Raw genomic sequence first — 24,254 nt, 5'->3', positions numbered from 1 at the left:
AACCTGGCCTTGGGCACTGCCAGGGATCCAGGAGCAGCCACAGCTGTTCTGGGTACCTGTGCCAGGGCCTGCCACCCTCACAGGGAGGAATTTTTTCCTGCTATCCAAGCAAATCTCTTTTGGTTTGAATCCCTTCCCACTCATCCAGAGGTCATTGGGAGCCTTTGGTGATGTCTGGACCAGCCCCTCACCCTGGGATCCCAGTCCCATCTCCCTCAGTGAAATGCTGGGAGTCTTGTCCTTATCCCCTGGAGCTGGGAGGCTGAATGCAGCTGTAACCTCTCAGGTGTCCCCAGGGCTGACTTCCAGGGGTGGTGGAGAAGGGTACAGGAAGCAGAGGTCACCTGGGAGTGTCAGGAGTATTTTGCTTGGCCTTGTTTCCTGTCAAGAGGTGAGTTAATCCAAGAGCTGTTGTGAAAGACCCTGCACAATGTGCTGCTCCTAATGAACTCTGTGGGCTGCAGGGGAGTGGCAGGGAAAAATTCAAGGGACTTTGGTAACATATGTTGGGATGAAGCAGGAGAAGATGGAGAGAGAACAAAGAAGTGAAAACACAGAATTTCATTTAAGGGCTGGATGATCCTTTCATGCTAATAAAGTATGAAATGGGGAGGAACTCCATGGGTCTTCCAGGTGCCTGGGTGGATTTACCTGGACTGGCTTTTGCTGTTTTCCAAGAAAACAAGATATGGAGACAATGATCCTTTCCAGATAAGGTTGGCTTCCCACCCCAGTGTGACCCAACTGCTCCTCAGATGGAAGATCTGGGACTTTTCCCCTGCAATCTGCTTGGCTCAGGGGGATTAAAATCTGGGAGATGACCCAGATCCTCCAGGAATGCATCCCTGGTACATTGCAGGCTTCTTGCTGTCTTCAGGGGGTTTGGAGGAGCCTGCCCTCATCTGTCCTGGTGCCAGAGCAGCACACAAACATTGGGGTAGAAACAAATTCTGTGCTCAGGGGGTGCTTGATACCTTTGAAATGGAACTAAAAATAGCCTGGGACCTCCCTTCTCCAGAGCCTTGTGCAGCTGTAGGCAGAAGAGGAGGCAGAACCAGTTTCTCTTTCTTTACAGAGGTTTTTGCAGACATTATTTTAGCTTAGAAACCTTTCACCTGTGATTGAAAATAAGTGTATAAAGTTTAATATTATCCTCAAGGCCCATTCTTCCTTCTGGGAGACCAGAGCCTGGAAGGAGAGGGGGGTGAGAGTGATGCTCAGAGGTGACACCCAAAGGTCAGGGCAGCAGCAGGAGGTTGCTGAGGATCTTTTGTTGCTTTGAATGTTGTTGGTGCCAAAGTCCTCAGGTGGCAGGTGAGTTCTCCAGGTGGGTTCCAGGTGACAGTGAGTGACTGTCCCCTCTTCCCTCAGACACCACACGAACCCCGTGGGCACCGAGTGGCGCTGGAAGATGGACCAGCCCGAGGTGATCCTGCAGGAGGCCATCGAGAAGCACCAGAACATGATCAGGGAATTCAAAGGTAACTTCTCCTCTGTCCCCACCCCTGAAGCTGTTAGAGGATAACCAGCTGTGACATCTGCAGAACAGGTGAGAATGTTCTGGTCTGTTGGGAAGAAGGCCTGATGTTCAGGATGTCAGGAAGATGGGGAGAAGAAACTGCTGTGGCACATTTAATGTTTTCTGAAATGAGTCTCAGGCACTGAGTATGTGCTGCTGCCTGGAGGCAGTAGAGTGGAGTTGCCTCTGGTGCATCCTGATAGCTGTCAAATCCTTTGCCTTGGTGTGCACAGAGCCTTCCACAGTGGCTAAAGCCAGCCTGGATGATGAGGGATCCTGGCTCATCTGGAAGAGTGAGGACAGGTAGGAAGCAAAAGCAATCAGCATCTTAGCTGATGGGAAATACACTGCCAGCCTTAATACCCAGCTTTGTGTTAGCCCTGGAACTTCTGGGTTGTTTTTGTCTCATGAATAATGGAACAGCAGCAAGCAGGGGATTTGGATTTTCAGGAATTATGCAGTACCTGTGGTTGTGACTGAAGCTGCAGTTCCACAGCACCTCTGGGAAGCACTGCACCTTGCTTCCCATGGAAATTCCCTGGGAGTTTGATATTCTGTGTCTATAACTATAGAGAAGGCTGGGGTTTTATTTCCCAAATGTGCTGATCTGGTTACTCTGCCAAGGTCAGTTATGTGTGCTGGCAGGACTGGCCAGCTTGGCAGGACAGCTCCAGGGTTCTGTTCTTTCCAGCTGCCTGTGAGCAGCACAGATGGAGTGGAACAGCTGTAAAACATGCAAGATGAGCCCTGGCCTTGGCTATCATTTTGGGAATCCGATTGTTTAGGTTGGCTGTGCTCAAAGAGAATCCAATGGATCCAGGATGTGACAGACACTAAACCCTTCAGAGCAGAGCAGAGCTGCTCTGTCTCAATCTCTGCAGGTGGATAATGGATGGAAAAATAGCTCAGGTTAGGGGCTTCATGGGCTTCATTCTCCTCACATGGCTGGTTTGGAGCAGCAGCTCCAGGGAAGCCTCCTGAGCCTGAGGTTTCTTTGGCACTGTGACAAACATCCCCTGCCCCAGGGGATGGTGGAACTGAAACACCAGCTTTGCAGGGAATTTGGGGAGGGTGAGAGGCACACTCAGGGCAGAGTTTTACCTCGGGGGCACCTGGAGAAACACCATGGCTGAGCCAATGCATGCATGGAAGGGGCAGGAGCCCCAGGAGGGGCTGAGGGAGCTGGGAAAGGGGCTCAGCCTGGAGAAAAGGAGGCTCAGGGGGGACCTTGTGGCTCTGCACAAGTCCCTGACAGGAGGGGACAGCCGGGGGAGTCGGGCTCTGCTCCCAGGGAACAGGGACAGGAGGAGAGGGAACGGCCTCAGGCTGGGCCAGGGGAGGCTCAGGGTGGACATTGAGGAAATTTCTTCACTGAAAGGGAGGCCAGGCCCTGGCACAGGCTGTGTGGGGCAGGGGTGGAGCCCCCATCCCTGGAAATGTTCAAAATTCATGTGGATGTCGCACTTGGGGTTTACTGGTGGCCTTGGCAGTGCTGGGGGAATGTTTGGACTCAATGATCCTGGAGGTTTTTCCCAGCCTCCGTTATTCTGTGGCTCTGAGCACTGGGAGGTTCTGTAAGAGATCCACAACCTCAGGTCTGCTGTCCCCAGAACAAGGGATAAGAGACTTGGTTTCTGTTTGGGAGGATCAAGTTGCACATCAAAATGAGCTTGTTCAGCCAGGGTGGGGTCTGGAGAGTGGGGACCCAGCCCTGGAGGCTTTCCAGTCTCTGAAGAAAAGCCATTATCATTCTGGATTAAGGAATAATCTTCTTCTTCCCTGACCCTGCTTTCTTCTCCAAATGTGTTGAGGAGAGGAAGTGATTATGAATAGGCTTTTCAGCATCTGAAATGTCAGGGGGCCTATCAGGACATCCCAATTCTCTCTTTTTGGAGCCTATTTTCTGTTAAATTCATAAATATTACTTGCAATGTGCCTGTGCATCTGAGCACAGTTACCCTTGGCCTGGAACTGTGAAAGGAGAAATAAGAGAAGCTCTGGACCAGAACCGTGCTGTAAAGTGGGAAAAGAAAAGCTGGTTTATTTTGCTAGTGATAGATGGCAACACTCCTGTCCTGGCTGCTGTGAGTCAAAGGTTTATTAAGGAGAAGAAAAATTGGTAAGAAAAGCCCAGGAGCTCCTGTTCCATTTGGTGAATTTTATATCGTTCTTCCCTCAGGTATGTGGGGAAATGTTAGGGTGGAAGCAGTGAAATCCAAATCGAGTAGGAGCAGTGTGAGTGAACCAAGCCAGGGACAGGCAAAGATTCAGCTCTGGCAGGACCAGAGTCCCCAGTGTGCAGTGCCAGGTCTGGAGCTGCCTCGGTCATGAACAGGAGTGGCTCCTCCAGCCAGCCCAGCAGCTCTGCACAGAGAGCAGGGGCATTTATTTTGATTGATTTTTGAGAAAGAAGCCAGTAAAACCACAGGAACCACCTGCTGGAGCAGTGAGGTGGCTCAGGTTGCTGTGGGGAATGGAGGATAGGTTGTGGCTGGGCTCTGTCCTCTCTGCTGGCACTGCTGGGGCACCTCCAGTCCTGGGCACCTCCAGGAAAGACATTGAGGGGCTGGAGCGTGTCCAGGGCAGGGAATGGAGCTGGGAAGGGCCTGGAGCCCCGGGAGGGGCTGAGGGAGCTGGGAAAGGGGCTCAGCCTGGAGAAAAGGAGGCTCAGGGGGGACCTTGTGGCTCTGCACAAGTCCCTGACAGGAGGGGACAGCCGGGGGGGTCGGGCTCTGCTCCCAGGGAACAGGGACAGGAGGAGAGGGAACGGCCTCAGGCTGGGCCAGGGGAGGCTCAGGGTGGATATTGGGGAAATTCCTTCTTGGAACGGGTTGTCTAGCTCTGGCACAGCTGCCCAGGGAGGTTTGGAGTCACCACCCCTGGAGGGATTTTACAAACTGTGTGGCACTTGGGGACATGGGTTACTGGTGACCTTGCAGTGCTGGGGGAATGGTTGGATTCTATCTCCATTTCCCAACATTCATGTGTCTGATCCTGCAGCACTGGCTGGACACCCACAGGGACTCCAGAGGTGTCCCAGCAGGGCTGAAATGTTGGACACTGGCTCTTGACATAGAACAACCTGTTTGGGCTTCTAGGGAGTCAAATATGGGAAGTGTCTTAGCTAGGGAGTCCTCAGGGCTGGAGTGTCTGGGGATGCTGCTCAGGTACTTCCCTGAGCCATTTGAATAAATTGCTGCTGCTCTTTCCAGTCCCAGTCCCACAGCTTTGCAGGCAGATACATCCACACACGCGTTCCATGGGCCAGAGAAACTGGTGAGCTCATCTGGTGCTTTATTAATTCGAGCCATTGCAGTAAAAATGAGATCTCCTTTGAAGGAACAGAATGCTTGTGTCCCTTTTTCCTTTAGGATACCCTACAGGATAGCCCTCTGTATTCTGGGAGCCTGTGGGTGATGACAAATCATCTTCTGCTTTAGTGTTGCCATAGTTTGTACTGGGTTTGGAGAGCACAGCCATTACAGTCCATAATTCTGTCTTGGAGTAAATGATGAGAGACACCTAACTGATAGGGAGTGAGGCTGGGAAGTTTATTTGATGGATACATTTTTCTGGGGAGTTAGTTGTAAATCTCTGTGTCCTTGCAAAGGGCACACAGCCGATGGAAACATAACTCAGGAATGGGAGAGTGGGAATCTGATAATATAGGGAAAACACCAAAGAGAAATGCATGACCTGTCCTTGGAAATCCTTAGAGTACCCATAGATCAGCATGGATGGAGCAGGTCCCTCATGGCCCTGTTCCCCAGGCCCATGCTCAGGTCCTTACAAGGGGTACCAGAGTCAGCCCCAGCCTCCCCTGGCTGCTGTGCCAGGTGCTGCCATCCTTTCCTGAATTAGTGGAGTGGCTGGAATCAGCTTTTCCAGGGAGATGTGCTCTGCTGGGAGCTGATGGCAGGAGCAGAGCCATAGGGATTCAGGAGAGTCCCTGCCCTCCTGGAATACACCAATCCTGGGCAGTTTATCCCTGCCTGCCTGGTGATTTGTGTGCTTGCATGGTTGTGTGCATACTGACTCCCTCCTCTGGGTGGATGTGCCAGGTTTGGTGTAAACTGTTTTGGGAAAGTTCCACTCAAACTTTAGGGGACGTTGGGATTTTGTTCTTCTGCTTATAAAGCTGGCAGGGTAATTATGAGAGTCCAGATGCAAAATGCTGAGAGAAATTAATTAATTCCAAAACTGACTTTAGAAATATGAAACTTAGTCCTTTAATCTCAGTGTGTGCTGGAGATGCTGCTTTCTTCTCCAATAAAGCTCTCATTTAGTGCTGTCAGGTTTCTATGGAATAACCATTAGTCCTGTCACTTCCTCAGGACTGAGCCTGGCTGCTTGAAAATGCTTTGAGCCCTGTTCTGATTCCAAACCAGCTTTGCTACGTGAGGCTGGAGCAATATCCACAAACACCTCTTTTATCTGGGCTTTGCAGCACAGCTGTAATTTTCTGTACTGCAGCGTCAAGGCAACAAGAGGGGAGCTGAGGACCTGGATTCACACTCCAGGCTTTGTTTTTTATCTTTAAAACAGACCAGCCCCCAATCTAAAGCTTCAGATAGGATTTGAGTGCATCAAGGCGTGTCAGGGAAATGCAAAGTGACAGATTTGGAGCAGAAGCTTGTTTGGGGGCAGCTGATTTCATCCAGGATGCTGAGCACCTGGTCAGGTGTGGGTGGGCTGGAGGAACATCCATCTCCCCCTCCCGTGGGCATCAGGAGTGGGACTCAGGTGGTGTTTTCACATGGACACTGCTTTTGAGCTCCTTGTGTTTTCCTCTTCCTTCTGAAAGGTCTCTGGCTGTTCAGGACTGTGCCATGTGCTGGGTTTTCTTTTGATCACACCCTCTGTGGAGCTGCACGTTTCCAGTCTGGGTTCAGTCCCTTGCTGTGTTTGGGAGCTGTGCTCAGCTCCTCTGGGAGCTGCTCTTCCTGGAGGCCCATGGGGAACAGCAGCAGCACAGCCATGCCCTGGGCTGCTTTCTTAACACACCTGCTTGAAGTGGTATTGAGTTGCCCTGTGTGTTTGTTTGTGTCTCAGCATTCAGCAGCACCCCTGAGCTTTCAGCAGTGGAGAGTTTGGCTCAAATGTTTAATCTTGGCTCAGGTGTTACCAGCAAATTTGTCTCAGCAGTGCGCAGGGCACACCCAGCCCCAGGCTTTGGGTGCTGCTGCTCCCTGTGCCCTGGTGTCCTGTCTGCTTTGGGAGGCCTCCAGCTGCTCTTCTCAGCCCTCCTGGTGCCAGGGTGTGTTTGGATACAGATGTTTGGAGGGGGATTTGCTACAGAACCACAATAGGGTTTGGGTTGGAAGGGACCTTAAAAATCATCTTGTTCCAGCCCTGCCACAGGTAAGGCCACCTTCCTCCAGAGCAGGCTGCTCAGGGCCCCATGCACTGTTGATTTAAGGCTGTTGTCCCCTTTGCAGGTGTGTCAGGAGTGAAGGCAGCTCGCCTGGAGGAGGCCCTGGCAGTGAAGCACTGTGCCCTGTCCCTGGTGGGGGAGCCCATCATGTACCCGCACATCAATCGCTTTGTCAGGCTGCTGCACCAGCACGGCATCTCCACCTTCCTGGTCACCAACGCTCAGTTCCCTGAGGAGATCAGGTGAGAGCTGCAGGAAATTCCTCCTAAACTTCCTCCTGAAACATTGGTGTGCTGAGCTGTGTCCTAATCCCATTCAGTGGCCCCTCAGAGTCAGCTCTGCATGAGCACTCACAATGAAAAATCCCCCTCAGCGTGTGATTTTAACCTCAGTTTCCCCATGCTCCTTCTCATCCTTTTCTTCCCCCACAGTCTGATTTTCTCCTTAACAAACTGTGATTGCTTGTGGAAGTGGAGAGGATGGAATGTGCCACCTGTGAAGGGTGGCAAGAGGGGAGCAGTGAGTGAGCTGTGGTTTGTATGTGGGACAGGGATAACTTCTGTCCTTCTGCCAGCCAGAGCAGGGCACTGAGCTCAGAGATTGCCTTTTGGGGCTGATCTTTGTTCTGACTGCAGAGGAGCAGCTGTAAAAGCTCAATCCAAAGCTCTGTCCAGCCCAGCATCCCCAGCAGGATAAGGAAGGGTGACAAGCACATGTTCATCAGCAAAGTGGGATTTACTCTAACCTCCCTCAGAAGGACTTGAGAGAAATCTATCAAACACTTGAATGAACTCTTTCAGAATCTTTACAAAGGTAGAGAATCCTTTTTTCTGATGCTTTGGAGCATCCACGCTACTGTTACCAAAGTGTAGAAAGGAAGTGCAGCATATGGGGAGATGCAGCTCCAGGGAGGCTGGGGGCTCCTCAGAATCCCAGCAGTTCAGAACAGCAGCAAATCCAGCCCGGGAGCTGTGGGAGCTGTGGGCAGGGTGGCCTTGGTGTGTCACCCAGCTCATTCCAGCTCCTCTGTGTCAGTGCTCCTGGGAGAGCTTCATTTGCACTCCTTGTGGTCTGAATCTGGCGCTGAGAGGGGTAACAGCCAGTTTGGGAGTGAGTAATTATACACTGCAAGGGCATTCCAAATGAATGAATAATTGTGTAATCAAGTTACTTTAAGTCATGTATTATGTGCCTGGTAGATAGAAATTGCTCTTTCCTAAATATAGCAGTTTGAAAAGAGAGAACACACTTTATTTGGAAGCTGCACTTTTTGGATCTGTCGAGTCTTTTTAAAAGAAACAAAGAAGGAAATAAAATGCTTGTCTTGCTGTCTTAAAAATTGCAACTGATCGTGGCTCATCAAAGCAGATGATTTGCTTAATATGAGAACTGAAGTAGGCACCCAAATCATTCTGTGCTGTCAGCAGAGGAGCTGAAGTCAAAAAGTTCATCCTGCAATAGGCAGGGTGACCTCTGCTGCAAGAGAGCTGAGAGGGACTTGGGACAAAGGATGGAGGGACAGGACACAGGGAATGGCTCCCACTGCCAGAGGGCAGGGATCGATGGGGAAGGAATTGTCCCTGTGAGGGTGGCAGGCCCCGGCACAGGGTGGTCAGAGCAGCTGTGGCTGCCTCTGGATCCCTGGCAGTGCCCAAGGCCAGGTTAGAGCACTCTGGGATAGTGAAAGGTGTCCCTGTCCAGGGCAGGATGACCTTTAAGGTCCCTCCCAACCCCTTCTGGGAGAGGGCAGCATGGCCTGGGGTGTTGCTGGGTTCAGGACAGGGGCTCCAGCAGGTGCTCCTTGTGCCTTCCTCTCCTCTTCCTCTCTTCAGGCTGCAATTTCACCTGCCCCAGGCTCACAGTAAACTGAGGGATCTTCTACACCAGGTGAGCTCCTACTGAACCCATACCTGGCTCCTGTCTCTGATCCATGGCTGTGAACAACTCTTCTGTGTGGGTTTGCCTTTATAATCAATAATAATGCCAATAATGAGCAGGTTATTATTAATGCTCACCATCAGATGCTCATTTTTGATGCTGCTGTTCCTGGTCTTTGTGGGCTTTGTCCTGCATGCCTGGTGAAGCCACCTCAGGGCTGGAGGTGTGAAGTCAATTTATTCAAGTGACACAGCTCAGCTGAAGATTTCAGCTTGGGATTTCTGCCCACATCCATGTGTAAATGCCATGGATTTGCTCTCCTGGATTTCACCTCAAGTGTTCAAGCTAGGTCAGAAATTCACAGCCCAAATCCATCCTGGTACCACACAGCTGGATTTGCTGTAATTCTGCACTGGAGCTGTGTCCCAGGAACAAGGATGTGTCCTTGTTCTCACTGCACCCATGGCTGCCTTCTCTCCTTATTTCCCCTTGGCAGAATGTGCCCAGCTCATCTGGGCTCAATTCCCAGCCATGTAGAGTCCTGTGCACCATTCCTGTTTGGGGCTGAAATCCCTCCCTGGGATCAAGTCTGATTCCTTCATTTCCCCCATGCTGACAGTGAGTCTGGTTCCTGCCTGTCCCTAAGTTTGAGAAGAGATGATTTTACTCAGCCCCTCTTTTGAAAAGCACCTGCTCCATCTTCACTGGGGCCCCTTTTAATTAAGCAAAGACAGCACTGAGTAAAGAAAGAGTTTGGCTTGGTATTCCTGCAAACTGAGCATTTCACTTAGGCCCAGAAAATTTGGTCATTTTGGAGTCGATGGCTTTGGATTGCCAGTCCAGACAAACTTGTTTTCAAAACTGAGATTTTACTGGCTTGTTTCATTTTGCTGTCCAAATACACACACAGAGAATGTGTTCTCATGGTTGGTTGAGTGTCCATATCAAGTGAATTTTCCTGGACACAAAGAGCTCTGGTCAGTCTCACTCTGGCCTGTTCTTGTCCCTCTGTCACAGTGTATTTTAGGTGGCACTGTTTGGCAGCTGAACAATAGCTTCTGATTTCTTCCCATCTTCCCTAGAGAACCAAATGAAGCTGGGAATGGTGTGTGTTCATTACAGACTTCACACAAACACTCCCAGAACACTGCCCCACTGGGATGTGGCTGTTGATGCTGCAGCCCTCGGGGTGGGAGGTGCCACGAGGGGTGAGTGTGTTACACTCACTGCCTTTGTCACTTCTGTCAGTGGAAAGGGTTTGTCTCCATCCTGGAGGTGTGTCCCCACCTCTGGAGGTGCCCAGGGAAGGACTGGATATGGCACTCAGTGCCCTGGGCTGGTGACAAGGTGGGGATCAGGCACAGGTTGGCTTGTGACATTGAAGGGCTTTTCCAACCTTAGTGATCCTGGGATTCTGAAGGAGCTCCTTTCTAGATTGTTCTTAATCCCTTTGATCCTTTTGCTGATGAATTGTGGTGTTGGTGCTTCACCTTTATTCCCTTGGAATTTATGGAAGGGATCAGGCTCCACCCAGGCTCTCTCCACAGCACAGGAGGTTCAGTCCCTTCAGGAGTTCCCAGTGTTGGGCTCCCAGGTGCTGGGACCAGCACTTGTGACCAGAAAGGCTCTGCTCCAGGATTTCAGGGGATTGAGAGTCTTAGCAGTGGAAGGAGAACATGGTGGTGGTTTGTGTGTGGGTTTATTTTCTAAAGAGCTTTGAGATCCCCTCAGAAATGTCATTGACAATCCTGCTGCAGGTCGGGGGAGTTCATCATGTCCAGCAGTAGGAATTGGCTGAATTAGGGCTGAATTTAGAGTCACAGAATCCCTGAGGTTGGAAAATTCCTCCAGGATCATCAAGTCCCAGCCCGATCCCCACCTTGTCCCCAGCCCAGAGCACTGAGTGCCATGTCCAGCCCTTCCTTGGGCACCTCCAGGGATGGGCACTCCAAACCTCCCTGGGCAGCCCCTGCCAAGGCCTCACCACCCTTTCCATGGGGAAATTCCTCCTGGTGTCCATTTCTGTTGAATGGGATTGTTTTCCCATGGGCCAAATAGATCGTGGAGGAAGGGTGGAGCTTTGTGGATTGCAGAACCTCTCTGTGCCTCCCCTGAACCCCTTCCTTTGGGAAGCCTTCCCCGATGTGTTACTGCTCCACTGCAGTGAAATATATCCTGGTGCAGGGAGGAAATGACAAAGAAATTGTCTGTCAAGGGCTGTGTGTGTGAGTTTTCAGCCTTGGGGTGTTTGTTGAGGTTGTAACACCTTGCTGCTGCTGATAGTCACTTGGCAGAGAAGAACTTTCCCTGGAAATACTGTCCAGTTCCCACTGCTGCTTTTGTAGGAGAACACAAACTCAAGCAGCAGATTTGTGAAAGCAGCAATTCCCTCTTTCCTTTGCAGGAGGCTGGAGCCTGTGACCCAGCTCTATGTCAGTGTGGATGCCAGCACCAAGGAGAGTTTGAGGAGGATTGACAGACCCCTCTTCAAGGACTTCTGGCAGAGGTTTCTAGACAGCTTAAAGGCCTTGGCTGAAAAGGTACCCACTTAAGAATGGACTTCTAAATGGCTTTTTCCTTCCTTCTACACATTGCTGACTCACCACACCTTTTTTCTCCCTTCTCACCTTACCTGCTTCTACTTTCTGCAGAAGTGGAAGACTTAAGAGGCTTTTAAATGGGCCATGGAGTGGGTTATGGGTGTGTTGGGAGTGTATTTCCACGGTTGGGGCATTCAGGTGCGTGAAATGCAGTAGGTTTGAGTATTTTTCCAGAGCAGAATGTATGTGTCAAATGGGGCAGTAAATGCTGTGAATAAAAGATGCTGTGAGAGATGAAGAGATTATCAAATAATAGATTTCCTAACAAAGGGGTTACACTAAAAACAGGCTGCTGAAGGAAAGCTGGAAATTCAGGGGAGGGTTGTAAATCCGCTGTGTTCCTTTGCTCTGGTTCTCAGAGGCTCTCTTGAAATGGCAGCACATAAAGGACACTAAAATGTGTGTGCTGGAGTTTGGTAGCTCTGACACCCTCCTGCTCCAGAGAAATCTGCAGGGGATCTGAGCATAGCAGCAGGGGGACCTTTGCCCTGTGTGGGTTGGACTCAGCTGAGCAGTGACCTGGAGCCCTGGGGTGGTGTCAGCTCAGGCTCTGTGTGACAGGTGAGTTTTGGAGTAATTAATGAAGCACTCCTGGGCCCAGCAGCACTTGAATGGGTAAGAATGGTGCCTCACAAGCATATCTGCCTCTCTTGTTCCTGCTTGTGGGCTCTGATGGAAGCCAGGGCTGTGTTTACTAATCTGGCAGATTTGACATGTTACCTGCTGGGATGAACAGCCAAGAGAAACTGTTGCCTTTGAATAATGAAGTTTTGTTGGAATAATGAGTTTTCCTGCCTTCTCAGATGACAGTGTTTCACCATTCTCCTCCAAATGAACTTAGATTAGAGGATCTGTGAGACTCAGAGGAATTGAGTGGCACTTTCTGCTGCAAAGGCACATGGGCAGCGTGGTCAGGTGATTTGTGTGTGGAGGTACAGCTCTCCTGTGCAAAACCTCAGTCCACACTCCAAGGGTATTGAAATTAAGTGCAAACTGAATTCTCTATGAGCAGGGAGATCTGTGGGAAGAAAGGGAGCTAAACTACTGAAGGCACAAAATATTGAAAAAGCCTTTTGGGAAGTTGCTTTTGCCCATCGTTTCTTTCCTTCTGCCTCTCTTGACCCTGAGTGTTCATTACTGGGAGTTGTCAGAAGCTTCCTTGCAAACAATTGAAGGTGAAAGTATTGGCAAGTCTGTCCATACAGCTAAAAATACCCTGGTCAAGGTGAAGAGGAGAGGAGAAAGCAGCTCCACTAGCAGGTGCATTTTCTCCTTCAAGCAACTGCACTTTGAAGGGTCCTTGAAGCACTGATAACACAAGAGCCAATTAATGGTTGTTCCAGTTGGTGAAGCCCTTCTCTGCCAGCCCTGCTCAGCTGCACGAGGCAGCATCACACATGGGGACAGCAGGAGCTCTTGGGGAAGCTGCTGGTTGTTGTTTTTCTCTTAATCCCAGGATTGCTGGGGTTGGAAAAGCCCTCCTAGACCATGGAGTCCAGGCTGTGCCTGATCCCCACCTTGTCACCAGCCCAGAGCACTGAGTGCCATGTCCAGCCCTTGCTTGGGCACCTCCAGGGATGGGCACTCCAAATCTCCCTGGACAGCCACTGCCAAGGCCTGACCACCCTTTCCATTAAGGAATTTTCCCTAATATCCAGCCTAAATCTCCCCTGGCCCAGCTTGAGGCTGTTTCTCTTTGTCCCCTATTCCCTGGGAGCAGAGCCTGACCCCCCCGGCTGTCCCCTCCTGAGCCTCCTGTCCCCCCCACAAGGTCCCCCCTGAGCCTCCTTTTTTTCAGGCTGAGCCCCTTTCCAGCTCCCTCAGCTGTTCCTGGGGCTCCAGGCCCTTCCCAGCTCTGTTCCCTTCCCTGGACGTGCTCCAGCCCCCCGGGGTCTGTCTTGTCCTGAGGGGCACAAAACTGACTCTGGTTTGGAGGTGTCTCAGCAGTGCCAGCACAGAGGACAATCCCTGCACTGATCAGACACTGGATTCTGGTACCCAAAACCTCTGAGTGCTCCTGGGCAGCAGCTCCTCTCTCTTCCCCTCTGTTCCCCTCCCAGCTGCCCTGCACCGAGCTGGCAGCACTTGTTCTGTGGGACTGTGGAATATGGGAGGTGCTGGCAGCTAAAGCACCTGTGAATTCCTAGGAAATACAGGCCCTTTTCCAGGATGCTGCATTGTCTTGGGAAATGATGTTAATTTATCTGGAAACAAATACAGATCTCAGTTTTTCCCAGTGCCTGACAAACCTTTCAGGCTGATTCAGTCCTGAGGCTCAGAGGAGCTGGCACTGCAGCTCATCTGAGTCACTGCTGAGCAGTCATGGGCAGCTTTGAGCTGGGCACACTGAAAAATAAACGTGGGCAAAGGGAGCTTACAGGAACACGAGTTGTACCTGCTGTGCTCACCCTCCTGGGGTTTGGGACGTGCTGCTCCTGCTCTCTCCCTGCCTGGGGCTGCAGGGGTGGGTGGTGGGTGGCAAAGGAATCCTCTGGTTTGGTAATTCAGAATGAGAAGTGAGAGAAAGGAAGAGGGAAGGACAGAAAGGAGAGAGGATGTTTGTCATGGCTGTTCTCTTTTCTACAGCCAAAGCCCAGGTCTTGTTAAATATGGGAGGGCATAGGCAAAGATGGGCTTCAAACCTCTTGCCCCAGTGGGGAGGTTATAGAACCTCAGAATTCTGGAATGGTTTGGGTTGGAAGGACCTTAAGTTCACCTCATTCCAACCCCACCAACAGGGACCCCTTCTACCAACCCTGGCCCCATCCAGCCTGGCCTTGGCCCAGTTGTGCTGGTAATGGATTTCATGTTTTTAACTGACCTTCTGCACAAAGTTCTTGAGCTTCAGTAAAAGACTGAATTTAATAGCAAAATTTTCCCAGGATGATCTGACAGCCTCATCCAACATGTCTGAGATTAGTTGCTACATCCATTTTCAAAGGAAGCCCAGGAATACAAGATAAAAAGCTTTTGTGCTATTTCTTTCTGCAGCAAACGTCATGAACCCCCCTTTTGTCCACTGCTACTTGGAGCAAGTTTGATCCTTTCTAGAGCTGCTCTCATTGAAATGATCTTCATGTTAAATTTTCTGTGCTGAGAAGCACTTTTTGAAAAAGGATTTTAAACAGCAGGTGGACTCCCAAAGGCTCCTTTGTTTCTTGTCCTGAGTCCTCTACCCCTGAAATTAAGTGGAGAGGGAAAAGAAAGACATGAGCATGTGTAGTTTAGACTGTGCCCTTCCCAAACACCACGTTTGAGTTTTGGAGCCTCACCCTCTGACAGACCTGAGTTAGTGAGAGGTTGGTAGAGTGCTTGAGAGGTGACTTGGCTTGATAGACAAATGCCTGGAGGCACTGAGGAATGTGAATCCTTATCATCAGGGTGAGAAATCTCTGTTGAAAGATGTTTCTTCTAACCATTGCTGCTTCCTAATCCATCTCCAGTGAGGAATGGGTTGCAAACCAGTGATGAGGGTCCAGCTCAGGAGGGAGGGGGAAGATTTTTTATCCCTGGAGGTTTTGGTATCCAGCTGATGCTTTTTTTTTCCAAAATACCTTTAACCAGATGTGCTGAGCAGGAAAAACAGCTCCTGGTCTCTGACCTCTCATCTCCCTCAGCCAGATTCAGGATCCTCTGGTGTTTGTTTTGGGCTCTGTTTCCCTCAGGGGGACTGAACAAAGTTCTGCAGGCTGAGGAGCTTTGGGAATTTGTCCTGGTGGTTGTCCATAAATCACCAAGTGTTTTTACAAGCAATGGGGATGTTGACTGGGACCAATGGGAATCCCCTGCTGAGAAATGAAATGGGGGTGCAGTGACCCAGTGTGACAAAATGCTTATGGATTTCTACCCAAACACTGAGGAAACAGCTGCATAGAAGATGGTGATGGACAGAGCAGCAGGTGTCCTATTTATGGTTCACATCCCTTGGCAGCACCTCTGAGGGGGCTTTTTGTCTTCACAGAATCCAGGCTGGAAGGGAGCACAGAGGGTCACTGGTGCCACCTCCCTGCTCAGGCAGGGCCATCCCAGAGCACAGGATGTGTCCATGTGGCTCTGGAATATCCCTGCTGAGGGACACTCCAGCCCCTCCCTGGGCAGCCTGTTCAGGGCTGGGCACTGCCCAGGGCAGAAGTTCTGCCTCCTGTGCAGGGGCAATTGCTGGGCTCAGTCCCTGCCCGTTCCTCTGGTGCCACTGCTGGGCCCTGGAGCAGAGCCTGGGCCCTGCTCTGCCCCTCCCTGCACACAGGGACACCCAGGGCTGAGGGTCCCTCTCAGCTGGGGCTCCTCTCCAGGCTGGACAGCCCCAGCTCCCTCAGCCATTCCTGGGCACAGAGATGCTCCAGGCCCTCCTCATCCTCACAGCCTGTGCTGGCCCCGCTCCAGGAGCTCCCTGTCCCTGCTGTGCTGAGGATCCAGAGCTGGGCACAGCACTCCAGAGGTGCCCCCAGGGCTGGGCACAGGGGCAGGATTCTCCACTGACTTGCTGGGAGTGCTCCTCCTGACCTGGGGTGAACAAAACAGCTCTTGAACAAATGCTGCTGGTCCATGGGTGTCCATGGACTTGCTGAGCTCTGGGCTCAAGGTCCCTGCTGTCACTCATGCTCTGACAAACATCTTCCAGGCCTGGCCTCCTCTGTCTGTTCCTCATGATGAATCCTGTCCTGTGCATGGGTTGGCCTGGCAGGACTTGCTGTGCTGCCAGAGCTGGGCAGGCAGAGCTGAGCTGCTGATACCTGCAGTGCCAATGTTCTCTCAGACAGACTGGAGCCGTGCACAGAGCAGGAGTGAGCCCTGCAGGTTAATGGGATGGTGTGGCACTGCGGGAACTGATGATGGAGCAGAACCTTGTCCTTCCTGTCCTTCCAGGAGGGTCACAAAGCAAAGGGAGCAGCTCAGTGGCACTGCCAGGAGCTCAGACTGTGCCTTTGCACATCACACATGCCACTGCTGCAGATCTGGGATCTAACCTTGCCCTCACTCTTTTTCTGCTTCAAGGGGATTAGGATTTCCTGGAGAACCAGGGTCAGGGCTTGCTGGGAGAGGTGGAGCTGTCACCTGGGTGTTGTAATTTATTAAGAAAAGACCAAGAAGGGAAATGGTTCCCTCTGCCTGTGCTAGGATACCACACACTGGCAGTGCCTGGGTTTGGTGGCTGGGATATTCCTTGCTGGCAGGTGCTAGGAATGGTTTATCCATGGCACAAGATATAAAAACATCTCCCATTACTGTCTCCAGTTCTGCATTTTCACACTGCTTACAGGTAGCTCCTGTTACATTCCTGGGTGATGAAGAGACCAGTTTGGTATTTAAACATTCCCAGCCTTGCATCTGCTGATATTTACTTGACTCTTTTTGTTTTTCCCAACATTATCCTGTCTTCCAAGTTATCCTTGTGCTTGTGTGAATTACAAACAGCATAAATACATTGAGTTACATGCTCAGCAGGTTTTAGTGCTGATTATTATGTAACAAATGACAGGAACAATTGTTTTTATGAAAAGACACATTTGATTTGCAGGGAGATGATTTATGTGGTTCCTGGGGGAGGGGAGCCATGTCTGATGTTTCTGAGCTGAGGGACTTTTTAAGGAGAATTTAAATGTAAAATCTGCAACAGATGTTAGAATCAGTAATCAATTTTGCCACTATAAATTTAGAAGAATTTGACTCTTCTGTACAGTAAATGCTCTCACCAGCTGTGTTCTTGTTTTAATGGGATTGCTAATGAGACTTGTGGTGAAAGCCTTTGGCAATGTAGCCTGAGGAGTGTAACACAGGTATGATGTTAATATAGAGTTATTGCCTCAGAAATTCATCCTGTCCTTTCAGTGTCCTCACAGCAATCCAAACCAAGCTTCAGCAAGACGCTTGGCTGCTGAGGGAGTGAAATCTCATTTCTCTGGCTCTGTGAGTCCCTCCAGGTTTGCTTGCAGGCAAGGAAGGGGGAAAATGTTCATAACACAGCTCCAGTCAAAGGGATGTGTTATTCCAGCTGCTGCTGTCCTGGTGTGTTGGGGAGGCACAGTGAGGCTGGGGGAAGGGAGGGTTTTGTGGCCACCCGGGGGCTGGAGACACAGGTGGGGGGTAGAATCCACGTTCTCTCAGTCCATGATCCCAGGTGAAGCCCCTCCTGTCATTCCTGCCTGGCCCTGGCTGCAGAGGGTGCCCAGTGCCACCGCTGGGGCTGGGACAAGGCACCCCTGCCCCCTCCCCTGGCCTTGGGCAGTTGGAGTCACCGAGCCCTCCTGCTCCTCCCCTCCCAGCTGCACTCATGCCTTCCCTCCTCAGCCAGCAGACATTCTCCAGCTTGCCCAGCTTTTCTGCTGCTGAACACATAGGGAGCATTTGCAATTCTTACCCTCTGTTAAAAAGCATCTTTCCTTTGTCTGGAGCTCTTACAGAAACTGCCTGAGAGATGCCAGCCATGGATTTTAGGGAGCTTGATTCAAACCAGTCTCTGTTCCCCTTCCAGACTATTTATTGCCCAACCACCAGCCAAGGGCTGTTCCCTTCCCTGGACTTGGGTCTGGGAGCTCCCAGCTTCCCCAGTAGCCTCCCTGGCCTTAGGGATGTTTGGTCACATTTTTGTTCTCTGTTGTGAAGTAGAGCAGTTTTCATGGACAGGCCCCCTGAGGAGGCTGAGCCTGTGTGTGTTTTTATGGGAACTCTGCAGAAGGAAAGAACAACCCTAAAATTCTATTTGTGGCAACAAGGGAAATTAGGGGCTGCACTTTGCTTTCAACCAAGGTTTTATTTCAGCTCATAAAGCTGAGCTAACAGGGCTGAATGGCACAGATTGGGCCTGTGCAGGGCAGGGCACCATACTCCAGTTGCTAAATGCATCAACTCTGGATTTCTGTCCTCACTGACCCATCACCAGCAGCTCTCACACAAGGAGTCAGCTGAGAAGCATTTATTGGGTTCATTGAATCCGTTCCTTTGGATCCTAGCATTTGACATTTCAGGAAAGACAACTTGACAAAGCATCTGTAGGAGTGATGTGTTTGCTCATCTGGGATGGGGAGTGCAGAACAGAGACAGAAGCACTGCAAGCAAGGAAAGGCATTTTCTGGGTATGTGGTAATGGTGGGAACACACCCCTGGGTTTGGGAAAGGCAAAATCAGGAAGACATTGCTTTGGAGGCGGGAGAAATCCTTTCCTGAAGGGTGGTTGTGAGGGGCTGTGTGCAGGAGTGCTTGGATGGCAGGGCTGGATCCAGGCTTGCACTGACACTTGGACATGGACAGGGTGCCCAGGGCCCATGTGTCTGATGGGTGGGCTTGGGGAGGTTCTCCTGCCCCAGGGTGAGACCCATGTGCTTGGCTCCAAGGGAACTGGACCTGGTTTAGTTCGTTTGGACCTTCAGGGCAGGATCCTGCAGCAGGAATGTGGCAGCAGAGCTCAGGGAATGGCTGTGATCAGTGCTTGCTCCTTGATCTTCTCCGTTAGCTCCCAATTCAGCTCCTTTGGCTCACAGAGGCCCCAAACTTCCTTTGCCAGGGTGACTTTGGGCAATAAGCAGGCTCATGCCAAGGAGTGCTGCTTCCGTTGTTCCATGGGGATGTGGGTGCCTTGGCCCTTGGTGGTTCCTGTCCACCCCCACCAGGCCATGGGGAGCTGGGTGCTGGTGGCTCTGAGTGCTGCCTGTGACCTCCCAGACCACATGGCCCATCCCTGGTTTCCATGGCTGCTCCAGTGACCCCTCTGGAGGTTGTTGACTTGCAGGCTGTGCACTTGGGAGCCAGGTCCTGTGTGTTCTCCTTGGATGAAGCTGCTGTTGGATTTGGCAATGGGAAAAATTCAGGAGCTTCAGCACAGGAGTTCAGAGTCCCCTCTGAAGCTGCAAAGCTGCTGGGGTATCTTTCACTGAATTCCCAGAAATTAATATAGTTCTGATTATAATGTGGTAATGCATAGACTTCACCAGGGAAGAGGTGAACCTGTTGGAGCAGGCCCAGGAGGTGCTCCAAGGTCTGGAGACAGGCTGGGAGAGCTGGGGGTGTTCACCTGGAGAAGGAGAGTCTCTGGGGAGACCTTAGAGCCCCTTGCAGAGGCCAAAGAGGGCTTTTAAAAGGATAGAGAGGGACTTTCACACAGGCAGAGAGTGACAGGGCAAGGGGGACAAAATCTGTTTGGTGCAGGAACCAAATGAGATGTAGTGCAAACGATCTCTGTGAGTGCTTAGTGCTAAACCCAGCTTAGTGCTAAACCCAGAAGGGCTGCAGTGCTTGGGGGTGATGAGCCCTGCAACTGGAGAGCTGATGATCCGTAATAATTACAAATAACAGAAAGCAACTGTTTACAGAACTGTACAAGTGTGTGTGTGTGTGCATCATTGCTTTTATGTCCTTCTAGCTCAGGGTTGGAATTTGCTTTACAATCCTGGGGACTCTGATCTCCCTCTGGGCTTCTGAGTCCAGCTTGCTGTGGAAGCAGCAGGATCTGAAGGCATTTCATGGGCACTGGGTCTCTAAAGGAATGCTGTAATTTGAGGTGGAGGTGTTGGAATTTCAGGTATTCCCTGGGCAGGCTCCTCAGGTGGAGCACACCTTGCACTGTGAATCCACAGACACTCAGGATTTGAGTAAATCCTTCGTTGGAATTTTCATCCTTCCTCTGCTCTGCTCCAGCATCTGCAGGAGTTCTCTCAGCCCAAGCTCAAGCTCACCTGTTTACCAGAATGGGCACTTAAAATGTTTAAAGCCCATAATTGTTGTTCTTTTGGAGCCCAGCTCTTGAATTAAGGCTTTACAAGAGCACTGGGTTTTCAAGGATTGTTTAATCAATAAGAGAAATTTATGTCAGACTCCTTGTTTACACTGTTTCTTGTGAACTAGGCAGGATTTTCAGCAATCCTGGTGGGGCTTTCAGATCTATTTTTAGATGATTTGGACAAAACCCAGAAGAAAAATATAAATCATTTGCTTCACAGCCTGCAAGAGTGTTTTTTAACGAGGTAATTATGTTTTTATGGCAGCTTAATCTCTGCTTTCATTGCTGGAAGTTGCCTTGCTGGTTTGTTATTTCCTGGGATAACCAGTGTCACCATTCCTATAAATACAGTCACTCCTTCCCAGGCTGTGGCTGAGCTCCTGTCTGTGCCACCTTCACAGGAACAATTCTTTCCCAATATCCCATCCATCCCTGCCCTCTGGCAGTGGGAAGCCATTCCCCCTGTCCTGGCACTCCAGGCCCTTTCCAAAGTCCCTCACCATCCTTCCTGTGGAATCCTTCAGCTAATGGGAGGCCACAAATGGGTCACCCCAAAACTTTCCCTCCTCCAGGCTGATCCTGCAGTTACTCCCTCAATCCTTCAGTATTACTGGGTTATTTAAAATACAGTTTATTCTCCTTTTTTATATACCCTATAGCTGAGCAAAACACAGCAATTTTGAGGAATATTCTTTCAGGCCTCTGGGAAATCTCAGTGGGAAGTTGTTTTTCTGGCTGAGATTTCCAACTACAGAGATCTGTGAGGAAGCATCCAAGTCTTTGGCTGGGTGTATAAGTAATTGGGATGGTTAAAACTCCTGAGCAGCTGGCAGTGTGGTGGGGCAGCCTGGGCTCCTGCCCTGCATCCAGAGGAACTCTGGGAATATTCAGTTCCTGCCTCAGCCACAGCCTTTGCCTGAAGTGGGGCTGGCTTTGAGCTGCTCTTTTGGAGCTGCTTTTCTCACCCATCTCCTTTGTGCCTGTACAAATGCCACTCTCAGGCTCTTTCTGGATGTTCCCTCTATGTGTTGTCACCGATGTGTTGTTTTTAGAGGCCAGCTTCTTCTTACCACACTGTCACTGAGGCTGGAAGAGCCTCCAGGGTACCAAGTCCAACCAGCACTGCCCAGGCCACCACTGACCCTGTCCCCACATCCACTCATGTTTTGAATCCCTCCAGGGATGGGGACTCCACTGTCTCCCTGGCAGCTGTGCCAGGGCCTGACCACCCTTTCAGTGAGAAATTTCCCCAAAATCCACCCTGAGCCTCCCCTGGCCCAGCCTGAGGCCGTTCCCTCTCCTCCTCTCCCTGTTCCCTGGGAGCAGAGCCCAAACCCCGCGGCTGTCCCCTCCTGTCAGGGACTTGTGCAGAGCCACAAGGTCCCCCTTGAGCCTCCTTTTCTCCAGGCTGAGCCCCTTTCCCAGCTCCCTCAGCCCCTCCCGGGGCTCCAGACCCTTCCCAGCTCCATTCCCTGCCCTGGACACGCTCCAGCCCCTTCTTTGGAACTCCCCTGCAGTTTATTCTTTAATATCTTCCTTCTCCTGCCTTCCCTGTGCTGCTGAAGTCTGACTGTGCCCTGAGGTGACAGGTTTGTCACTATGAGATGACAGCTTTGCCATGGTGTCTCTCCAAGACTGCCAGGGCCTCCCTCACCCTGGCCAAGGAGCCAAGCCTGAGACACCAGGTCATGGAACATCAGGATGTGACTGTGGAGCTGTGGCTGGGACATTTTGGGGAATGTGAAAGGAGAGGAGCCTGGGGGAAGTCCCACATTTTGCCTTTAGCTATTCCTGCTCTGAAGCCTCTTCTTTCCCACACCTGAGCAGACACAAGCACATACTGAGCAGCCCTGAGGATGTGGCACTTGGGGAAGGGCTGAACTCGACCTTGCAGAGCTTTTTCCCCTGGTCTTTGTCCCCCATGCTGTCCCCTTGCAGGGTCTGTCCCAGGGCACGAGAGGAGGAACCATCCCCCTGAGCAGAGGGAAGGAACTGGGGATTCTCTGGAGTCAGCAGCTCTGAGGGAAGGGAGGATGGGCTGGAGCCAAGGTCAGGGCTGGCTGAGCTCCTGTCATGGGACAGAGCAGCACCTGGGGCAGGACAAGGCCCTGTCCCCTGGGATGTGCCTGGCAGGTCCCTGCTGCTGCAGCAGCTGCTCCAACCCAGGCACAGCAAAGGTCCTGATCCCAAGGCAGCATTCCTGTCAGGCTGCTGCTTTGAGTCATGGCAAAGGCACACAGGGACTGGGGCAGGAACTCACTGGAGCTTTTCTGCTGCTGGAAGGGGTTTTTGTTGCCACTCCCTGCCCGGGCTGGAGCCTGGCTGTGCTGTCCTTGTGGCACAGAGCAGGGGGCAGCACTCCCAGACTCCTGCTGCTGCTTCTCCTGCCTCTTTGGAGTTAAACATCTGCCCTTTTCTGGGAAAAGAACCATTTCAGCCTGTTTAACAGCAAGCTTGAAGTGGCTTTTGCTGCTGATTTGATACAATCTGGTTTTGTGCTGTTCTATTTTAAGTACCTTTGCATTGGGTTTCTTTTTCCCTGGATATAAATTTTACATGATTCCTTGAAACTGCACTGGAAATATGGAAAAGAAAGAAATAATCACTGGAATGTTGTTGTTGCTGATTTCCAAGGGTAAGTGTATTAAAACTGAGTCCATGGAAAATGGATAAAGAACAGTCATGGTTTGGATTTACTTAAGAACAACGTTTTCAGCTTTCAAAACAAAGCTGTTGCTGTACTTTGTTGTATTTCTAGAGATTTTTCAGTAATCTGATTAATTTCTGCTGAAATGTAAAGCAATAAATTAGATTACAAGCAAGTACAGGAAGAATGAGTGTGGAGGGGAGAGAAATTTGGTGGTTTTTACCTCCTTGGTTTCCAGTCCTGATCCCTCATTCCTGTGCTTCACACATCAGCAGGGCTGTGCAGAGCTCAGGGGCTTTTCTGGTGTAAAATTCCAGCTTGGGAATTTGTGCTGATGAGTCCATCTCACTGCAGGACTTTCTTGTTCTTTCCAGGCAGGGTTTCAGGGCTGGAGGGGACACCAGGGCAGTGGTGTTGGGTGATAAATAACCTGATGCAGACCAAAAGCCCAACTTTGATGTTTTCCTAATTATTATTCAGGACAGTTTTCATCTTATCTTCAAGGCCTTGGAAGAACAAGGAATTTCATATGGAGATCAGGCTTGGCTCTTCACAATAATTATACTTCAGAGAGACAATTTTCGTTCTCACACAATTATAATAAAGCTGAAAGAATTAAAAACTGCTTTAAAGGTACTGCCTTGGGCTCCAGGTTCAAGACAAGATGCAGGACCAGTCCTCATCATGTGGACATCACCTTGTAATTGTATTTTTCCTGGTTCCCTAATTAGATTTTTTGCCTGATTCCCTCACAAGGAACAGGAATGGCTTTTGCATGGAAAAGCAGTGACAGGTTTGTGTTTTGGTTTGGGGTTTGTTTTTTTAATAGGTTGGGGGTTATTTTTTAGAAACATCATGATTTCTTTTGGCATTAGCACTCAGATCACAGAATCATGGACTGGGTTGGGTTGGAAGGACTTTAAAGAGCATCCCTTTCCACCTCCCAGCCATGGGCAGAGGTGCCACCCACTCCATCTGCTTTCAGGGAAGTTTTTAAATCTCAGCTGAAAAACATTGAGCACTGAAAGAGATTTTTTTATCCTTAGGCGTACCTGAAAACACAAATCTTGGGTAATTTCTGAGCCCTACCTTAAATACCCATACTTGACATTTTTGTTATAGCCATGTAACAAATTGTTTTCTGATGGTTTTATGCATTAATAAACTTGGTTTATCCAAATCCAAAGAAAATCTCACTTTTGGGGGAGTGGGTCTGAAAATTCAGGGCTGACTCTCAAAATTAGAAACGTCTCAATTCCACCTAGCTCAGAGTTTAGAGTAACTTTTGGGTCATGCAGGCAGGAAAATACAGGGCCCAGGGATCCATCTCCAGGTTTTGAGCCTTCAGGAACTCGAGAATCATGGAAAATTCACATCCCCAAGGATTTGAGTATCAGTACTTTGGTTTTGCTTTCTCCACATCCAGACAGAAGGCAAAGGTCCTCAATATGAGGTGAAATGTTGTGCAAGCTCCAGTAAGAGGGTGATAGTAGTGAGGGTGACTTTGTCCCCATCCTGGGGAT

General features: G+C 50.5%; 1 protein-coding gene across 4 annotated transcripts in view; it reads left to right on the top strand.

The window, feature by feature from the left end:
- LOC117005885 (S-adenosyl-L-methionine-dependent tRNA 4-demethylwyosine synthase TYW1-like) overlaps positions 1 to 24,254 on the top strand; it is a 92,033-nt gene that overhangs the window by 39,838 nt on the left and 27,941 nt on the right. For all 4 annotated transcript variants that reach the window (XM_033077961.1, XM_033077960.1, XM_033077959.1 and 1 more), the window contains 3 exons: positions 1,372 to 1,481; positions 6,958 to 7,135; positions 11,176 to 11,311. In XM_033077961.1, the coding sequence (XP_032933852.1) occupies positions 1,372 to 1,481; positions 6,958 to 7,135; positions 11,176 to 11,311 (424 nt within the window). The remainder of the gene's footprint in view (positions 1 to 1,371; positions 1,482 to 6,957; positions 7,136 to 11,175; positions 11,312 to 24,254) is intronic.

The sequence above is a fragment of the Catharus ustulatus genome, chromosome 22 (assembly GCF_009819885.2).
Source record: "Catharus ustulatus isolate bCatUst1 chromosome 22, bCatUst1.pri.v2, whole genome shotgun sequence".
Taxonomy (NCBI): Eukaryota; Metazoa; Chordata; class Aves; order Passeriformes; family Turdidae; genus Catharus; species Catharus ustulatus.
Note: the sequence above shows the minus strand (reverse complement) of the source record. Positions and strands in the feature narration are given on the sequence as shown.